Below are 8,606 nucleotides of genomic sequence, written 5' to 3'. Positions count from 1 at the left end.
AAACACTGTTTCAGTCAGTAAAGAATCAAATAATGGGACTATAATGAATGCCATCAGCATGATTTAGTAGAAATTGGGTCTTGTCAAACCAACCTGATTTCTTTTTTTGAAGGGACTTACAAGTATAGGTGATAATAACTATACTGTAGTAAGGTTCTGTAGAAATCAATAGTAAGCATGACACTATTTAGTGTCATAAAAAAGTTCTTCAGAAATAAACTTTAAAAGTCACAGCTTATAGGGTTTGTGGATGACACAATGCAAAGGCCTAAACCTAAGAATAAAGAATCCAGCTACAAAATGAGGAACTGTAACCTGCACAACAGTGATGCCCTGAAGCATGTAGCAAATATACTGGGGAAGAAATTATGCGCAGCAGGAGCAAACGAGGTGCTGGAATGTAGTCACTGTAACGGAGAGGTGTTTTTACCTCCTTACTTAATAGTAGTAAGACCAGTTCTGGAATAATGTGTGTGTTTGTGGTTTCCACACTTTCAGAAGAATGTTGACTAATTGAAAAAGGTTTTCAGTGAAGGCATAAAAACTGTTTATAAACTGGAGAAAAATCTGGAGAAAAATGCCTTGCAGCAAAAGACTTCATGAGCCCAGACTGTTTACCTTATCAAGGACAGAGGGAAAAAAAATTGAGAGAACTTGATTACAATGTAAAAGCAGCTTTAGAGAAAATACTGAATAGTTCTGATTGATAGGCTCTTTTCTAGCAGAAAAGGGCAGATTAAAAAAAAAAAAGATATCTAAAGATGGACTATGTAAATTAGAAATAATGAATTTCTCTTTTGATGTTGCTTCCACTTATTGGAATTGTTAAATTAGAATTAAATTGATAAAAATGAAGGTGACTGACTTTTGAAATAAGCTACAAAAGAAAGCAATGAATTTGCTATCTCTGCATGATGTCAGATTTTGAAAAAAATCCCATGCTTTTCTGAAAGATGTACTTCAGTTAAACAGAGTGTTGGGCATGACATATGCAGGGTGTATGAGTGATATTCTGTAACTGGGAACCAGATACGAGCTGAAATAAAGTTCTTTCTGGTCTTGAAAAGGAAAGGAAAAAAGAAAAGGTGGGGAAGAAGGAGAGAGTATTCTGGAACGTCAGTAAGACGCTCAGGAGCCAGCACAAACAGCGGTGTTTGAAGAAAAGGTTAAGTTCTACTACTCAATGCAATGGAAATGGACAGAAGACAGAAAAAGTGTTTCAACAAATATGTGGAAATAACCTGAGCCTTTAATTTTTTTTTTTTTTTTAATTAACTGTGGAATTTTAGTCTGTCAAACTGGCTGTTGCTACTGCCAGAGCAGTATTCTTATGCCTGTATTAAACAGACAGTAATGTCTTGTCTAAGTACAGAAAAGAAACACTGCTAAAATAAATTATCTATGAATCAGAAAACAGAAAGGAACTCTAATATTAGAACATCAGATAAAAAGAAAACATGGAGAAATCTACTGGTGTAGGGTTTTTGTACTGTTCTGTACACTTGAAGCAGACTGGCATATGCCAGTGAATGGAGATGGGTGGCTTATTCATGGAGCTTAATACCCCATTCCTTCTCCTCTTGCCCTGACCCCACAGCATTCCTCTCTGTGTCCTTAGAATAGCATTTCTCTCATTGAAATTTTTTGAAAGACAACATGTACATTTGACGATGATGGATTTTTTCAAGGAGACTCAGAGCATCAATGTGTTTGTTCATTAGAAAATCACAACCAAATTATTAATATTTCAAATATAATTGTGACTGATTCATTGATAAACTCATTCTCTTCTGTGTTTCTACTAGGAGCAACATGAAGTGTTAAAAATTTATTAAAATATTCCCATTTTGGAAACATACTCATTTTAAAATACTGGTCTATAGGAGCAAATCATTTGGTCATTTAAATTATGCTACCTAGGAAACAAAGCACAAACATTAGCTTATTCTAATAGTTAACTGTTCCACTTATTACAAAAGCTTTCATTCACTACCTCCAGTCAATCTCACCACAACCTCACTCAATCTAACAACTGTCTGTCTGGCCGAACTAAACAGATTTTGTTTTTCAGTATTGAAAAATCTCTCTCGTAATGCAGTTCCTACAGATCTGCCATTGTATTCAGGAAAAAAAAAAAAAGGAATACAGAACATGAGTTCACAAAACTAGCAAATGTCATCTATTCCAGTGTGTGAATGACAACAGGCGATTCAGTAGCTTAGTGTCCAGTTTATAGGTCATATGTGTGCATCCCAATAACTGCCCCAAAAGCAGCTGCCTCGCTAGTACTTCACCAAAGCCAGGAACCCTCAGCAGACTGGTGAAGGATGTGTCACAAAATAGTCTTTACTACTGCAATTTATGTGGAGCTCAAGCTAGTTACACCAGTCTGTCTGCAACCCTCAAGCCGATCTCTTCCTCCCATACAAGACATGGACATACTGGACTGAGTCCAGCAAATGGTGACAAAGCTGATTAAGGGCCTGTAACATCTTTCATATGAGGAGAGGCTGAGAGAGCTTGGACAGTTCAGCCTGGAGAAGAGAAGGCTCAGGTGGGGAGCTCATCAGTGTGTATAAATACCTAGTGGGAGGGCATAAAGAAATGGAGCCAGACTCTTCTCAGTGGTATCTAGTGAAAGGACAAGAGGCAATAGGCACAGATTGAAATACAAGAAATTCCTTCAAAACATAAGAAATAACTTTTTTATTGTGAGGGTGATTAAACACTGGAACAGGTTGCCCAGAGAGGTTGTGGAGTCTCCATCCTTGGGGCTATTCAAAGCCCAGCTGGACATGGTCCTGGACAGCCTGCTCTAGTTGACCCTGTTTTGAGCAGGGGGTTGGACCAGATGATCTCCAGAGGTATCTTCCAACCTCAGCCAGCCTGTGATTCTATAGCAGGCCTTTGCATTAGAGTGATCTACTCTAAGAGGGCTCCAGATTGCAATAGGCTAGTGGAAACCAGAGAAGAGCTGTAATCATTTTTACAGGACTTCTCAAAAACTGTGCTAGATATTTGAAAAATGTTTAAAAAGGAAAAGTATCGAATCACATTTTCATAGAAGCGTTTTGGCCTAGTACACTGATATGTGAAAACTGGTACGATTTCCCTCCAGCTAACAGAAGACCAAATGCATGTAAACTGACATTGAGTAATATAGGCTGCAGATGAGAAGGAGCTTTCTGCATCTTTCCTACAGGCATTGTGCAGCCACGACCCGCACCTGGTTTTAGGGTGGAAATGTGTTAGCGCGAAAGGCACTGCACAACGTTACTGAAATGACATGGCCCTAAAGATAGCAAGGCAGCTAACGCAGTACACAGGGGAGGTGTGAAGCTGCTATACAAGTGAGCAGACAGAGCCCTGTCACTGCTTGCAGCTTGGACGTAAATCAACAGGACCCGGCGCTGTGGTTCACACAACCGCCTGCCCTCCCCTGGGAAGCCAGAGGGCGGCCGGGCCCCGAGCGCCGGGCCGGGCTTCGCCGGGCGCCCGCGGCAGGGCCGGCGGCAGCTGCGGGGGGGGGGGGGGGGGGGGGGGGGGGGCGCCGAGGCTCGGCCCGGCCCGGCCCGGCCCGTGGCCGGGTCGAGGCCCGCCGGGGCCTGCGCCGCCGGTGAGGGCCAAGGCCTCGGGGCGGGGGGGGGGAGCGGCCCGCGGAGGCTCCCGCAGCGCCACGCGGGGCGGGGGCTCCAGGCCCGGCCCGACCCGGCTGCGGCCCCCACGGCCGCTGCGCCGGCGCCGCCCGCGGAGCCCCGCGCACTGCGGGGAAGCCCCGGCGCCGCCGCGCAGGCGCACTGCGGCCGCACTGCGTCGTCGGTGCCGCCTGGCCCGGCGCCAGGGGAGCCTCGCGCCGCGGAGCGGCCCGGGCGGGGCGCGCCCAGCGCCACTTACAGCGCGGGCTGCCGCGGAGCGCGGCCGCGCAGGCAGCCCCCGCCCGCGGGGGACGGGGCGGAAAGGAGCCGCGGCCCCGGGGCGCGAGCGCGGGGCTCTGAGCGGCTGCCGCGGCGCGGCGCTGCGCCGCCTGGCCCGGCCCGGCCCCTGTGTGCGGCACTGCGCCCTCCGTGCCCGGGAAGCGCGCAGAGTCTCGGCCCGCCGCGGTGGGGCCGCGGGCGGAGCCCTCCCGCTCGGGCAGCGGCGGTGCCGCAGCGGCTCGCCGCAGAGCCGCGGGCTCCCAGGGATTCCCGCTGCCGGGAGCGGGCAGCCCCGCCGGCGGCGTGCTGCCAGCACGCGGGAGCCTCCTCCGCAGCGGGGCCGCGAACGCGAGCCGCCGGCGGGGCGGGGCGGGGGGCGCGGGGCTCTCCCGCCGCAGCGGCGCGGGGCCTCCCCGGCGATCCCCGCGCCGGCAGCCGCCGCGCGCTCCCGCGGCCGGGGGCGGGCGCGGGGGCGGGCGCGGCCCGGCTGCTCCTGGCTCCGGCTCGCGGGCTCCCCGCCCCCCCCACCCGGGGCCGGAATCGCCATATAAGGCGCGGGAGGGCTCCGCCGGAACCGAGACTTATAAGGCTCTTTCCTAATATGGACAGTGCGGCGGGGGCTTCCGGCGGGCCGGGCGGCGGCGGGGGCCGGGGACCCCGCGCCCCGGGGCCGGGGGCGCTGCTGCGGCGCGCTGTCCGCGTCGGCGGCCAGGCTCGGGGCGGGCGCCGGGCCCCTGGTGCGGGGCGGGCGGGGGCCCCACCGCCCGGCTTCCCCCGGTGCCAGGCGCTGACGCCAGGCGGGGTCCTCCAGCCCGCATCCATATTAGGGCTTCCTGCTTCCCATATATGGCCATGTACGTCAGGGCCGGGGCGGGCCGCGGCCGGTGGGACCCGATATATAGGGGCGGCGCGGGGCGGGCGGGGAGCCGAGCGCTTCCAGCGGGCAGCGGCGGGGGAGCCCGGGCCGGCGGGCGGGCGGGCGGGCGGGGAGCCGAGCGCTTCCAGCGGGCAGCGCCGGGGCGACCGCGGCGCGGGGCAGGCAGCAGGCGACGGCCGCCTCGCCGCAGCCGGCCCGTCCGCCGGGCCCGCGGCGGCGGCGCGACCCGGCAGAGCCCCAGGCCGGCGCCCTCATGGCCGCGGCCAAGGCAGAGATGCAGCTTCTGCCCCCGCTGCAGATCTCCGACCCCTTCAGCGCCTTCCCGCACTCCCCCCCCGCTATGGACAGTCACTACCCCAAGCTGGAGGAGATGATGCTGCTCAGCGGCGGCGGCCCGCAGTTCCTCGCCCCCCCCGGGGCGCCCGAGAGCGGCGGCTTCGGCGCCGCCGGGGAGCCCGGGGAGCAGCACTTCGAGCACCTCGCGGCAGGTAAGCGCGGGCCCCGCGGCGGGCGGGGAGCGCCGCGGCGGCGGCGGCGCCCGCGGGGCTCGGCGCTGCAGCGGCGCTCCGTCCCGGCGGCTGCGCGGGGGGATTCTCCTGCCTGCGTCAGCGGCTCCGGGCTCGCTGCTGCTGGAGACCTGCCAGCGGCGCTGCAATATGTTACACTCAATTATTAATTAACCAGAAGCGAGGATCTGGGGCTACGCTGCATGGGGAAGGCTCGCGAAGCACTGGCAGCAGCTCTGGAGCTGCAGCGGCTCTTGGAAGTAATCACTACTCTTCTCTTTTCAGACACTTTTCCTGACATCTCCTTGAATAATGAGAAAACCCTGCCAGAAACTAGCTATCCCAACCAGACAACGCGGCTGCCGCCAATAACCTACACAGGGCGCTTCTCCCTGGAGCCAGCCCCCAACAGTGGCAACACCCTGTGGCCGGAGCCCCTCTTCAGCCTGGTCAGTGGGCTGGTGGGCATGGCGAACCCACCTCCCACCTCTGCGCCTTCTTCATCATCACCATCCTCCTCCTCGCAGAGCCCTCCTCTGAGCTGTTCTGCCCAAGCCAGCGAAAGCAGTCCAATTTATTCAGCTGCACCAACTTTTCCCAACTCCAGTTCTGACATTTTCCCTGAACCGCAGACCCAGTCCTTTCCCAACCCCTCTGGAGCCCCCATCCAGTATCCGCCTCCAGCTTATCCAGCTGCTAAAACCAACTTTCAGGTGCCAATGATCCCGGATTACCTGTTCCCTCAGCAACAGAGTGAGCTCAGCATTGTCCCGGCTGATCAGAAGCCCTTCCCAACCCTTGAGACCAGAGCGCAGCAGCCTTCCCTCACACCACTGTCCACTATCAAGGCATTTGCCACCCAGACTGGCTCCCAAGAGCTGAAGACCCTCAACACTAACTATCAGTCCCAGCTGATCAAGCCCAGCAGGATGAGGAAATACCCCAACCGCCCCAGCAAGACACCTCCTCATGAGCGGCCCTATGCCTGCCCAGTGGAGTCCTGTGACCGGAGGTTTTCACGGTCTGATGAGCTGACTCGGCACATCCGCATCCACACAGGACAGAAACCTTTCCAGTGCCGCATTTGCATGCGGAACTTCAGCAGGAGCGACCACTTGACCACACACATCCGCACACACACAGGGGAGAAGCCATTTGCCTGTGACATTTGTGGCAGAAAGTTTGCCAGGAGTGATGAGAGGAAGAGACACACTAAAATCCACCTTAGGCAAAAGGACAAGAAAGTGGAAAAGACACCGCCGGTCTCAACCGCTTCCCCAATTCCTGCCTACTCATCCTCTGTGGCCACATCCTACCCTTCCTCCATTGCCACCACTTACCCCTCATCGGTACGCGCAGTGTATTCTTCCCCTGCCCCCTCTTCCTATCCCTCCCCTGCACACACTACCTTCCCATCTCCCTCTATAGCAACAACCTACCCCTCGGGCACTGCCACTTTTCAGACCCAAGTGGCCACCTCCTTCCCATCGCCAGGGGTCACCAACAGTTTCAGCTCACAAGTGACCTCAGCGCTTTCAGAAATGACATCAACCTTTTCTCCAAGGACAATTGAGATTTGCTGAGCCCTCCTTCTGGAACAGGAGTGTTCACCTCTTCTGTCGGTACTATCAGACATGGAGTCTCTGGTTACTCCCCAACACCATTCGTAGCAAGGCTGCCTAACTTTTTTTTAAACTTCAGCTGCCTGAAACAGCTACCGTTTAAGTTTTCCATCTCTGTCAAATGACTTGCATGGACTGTGGATATAAGTTCAGTATAATTTTCCCCGTAAACAATGATCTTTTATTAGGGAGAAAGGACCTTTGATTAAGTACATAGCTGATGTAAATTGTACATGTGCCATGGTTTTGCTTTCCTTTAGGTACTATTGATGTGAAAAATCTTTGCATATCCATATTGTATTATTTGGAGTTTGCAGGGCCATATTTTGTAAATGTTAATTCTATTTTAGTGACAATGCTGTAATGAGTTTCAAACTTCTTTGGGAACAGCACTTACTGTATTTGAGCATGTTAGAGTGATGCTATGTAAATATCACCTGATAAGACACTCACATGTGGCAGAAGTTTTTGTTTTTAAAGTTACAAGTCTTGGTGCCTTTTTGTGAAGCCTTGCTGACATCATGCATTTATGTGAATGGATGCTTTGCATCTTGCCTTAAAGTGAAAGGGATGTTACTCAAAGAATGTATGGGAGAACATGGGATGGGTGGGGAGGGGAGCACGAGGAAGCCCTGGGGGACAGAATGTAAGCAAAAAAAAAAAAAAAAAAAAAAAACTCTCAAAGTCTATTTTTGTTACAAAAAAATGTAAATTTATATATATATATATATATTCAGGAGTTGGAATGTTGTAGTTACCTACTGAGTAGGCAGCAATTTTGTATGTTATGAACATGCAGTTCATTATTTTGTGGTTTATTTTTACTTTGTAATTGTGTTTGTTTAAATGAAAGTGACTGTTTGGCTTCTAAACACATTGAATGCGCTTTCCTGCCAATGGGTTATTTGGTGTACAATACCCTTCAGAAAAAATAAATAAAATATCAAATCATGCAGACTTTCACATTTTTCTTTAAGCTGCTGCATAAAAAGACTGTGCTGCAGCAACCCTGATGGCTTCAGTGGCTGGGAAGTAACAGGTACTGCTTGCCTCTTGGAGAAATACCTGCTTAAAAAAAAAAAAAAAAAAAAAAGAGGAGACCAAGCACTCCTGAGTCCGGTTGCTGGCAAAGGTATGGATGGATGACACACACTTGCATTAGGTGCATCAACTGCTATTTGCGAAGTAGCCATGATTCCTCTCTTCTAGCCCCCCAGCTTCTCCATAAGCATGTGGGCAAAACCAAAGAAAAACAACTGTTTCAGTGCTGAAAATAAGGTTTGAAAACTAGACTCTCAATCGAGTGTTCACAGGCAGTCAGAAATCTAACTGGGTGCCAGGAGAGAGATGGCAAGATAATAGAGTGGTTTTGAGCTTGGAAATACAATGCGCTTGATCTGAATGGCTGGTGGATGGAAGATAGCCCCACTCAGCTGAGGGCTTTGATAGGATCCTCCTTGACACAGCACAGGGCATAGAAGCCCATGTGACTGACAGTCTTTAGAACAGCTGTTTCAGCCTTTATAGGCTGATGAGACACTCCCATGTGGCAAAAGTTTTTGTTTTTAAAGTTACAAGTCTTGGTGCCTTTTTGTGAAGCCTTGCTGATGCCATTTGTATGGCGCAAATTCAGAGGAGACTGCAGCCTAGAGAACTGGCACTGCAGGTACGGGGGGGGGGGGGGGTC

The 8,606-nt window shown here is 52.1% G+C and overlaps 1 protein-coding gene across 1 annotated transcript; it reads left to right on the top strand.

Annotated features, from left to right (window-relative positions):
- Positions 1 to 4,955: 4,955 nt before the first annotated feature.
- On the top strand, positions 4,956 to 7,870 carry EGR1 (early growth response 1). Its single transcript, XM_067304917.1, has 2 exons — positions 4,956 to 5,279; positions 5,583 to 7,870. Exons 1-2 carry the CDS (start codon positions 5,045 to 5,047, stop codon positions 6,878 to 6,880), a joined length of 1,533 nt encoding a protein of 510 aa, XP_067161018.1. The 5' UTR covers positions 4,956 to 5,044; the 3' UTR covers positions 6,881 to 7,870.
- The last annotated feature ends 736 nt before the right edge of the window (positions 7,871 to 8,606 follow it).

The sequence above is a fragment of the Apteryx mantelli genome, chromosome 14 (genome assembly GCF_036417845.1).
Source record: "Apteryx mantelli isolate bAptMan1 chromosome 14, bAptMan1.hap1, whole genome shotgun sequence".
In the NCBI taxonomy this organism is placed as follows: Eukaryota; Metazoa; Chordata; class Aves; order Apterygiformes; family Apterygidae; genus Apteryx; species Apteryx mantelli.
Note: the sequence above shows the minus strand (reverse complement) of the source record. Positions and strands in the feature narration are given on the sequence as shown.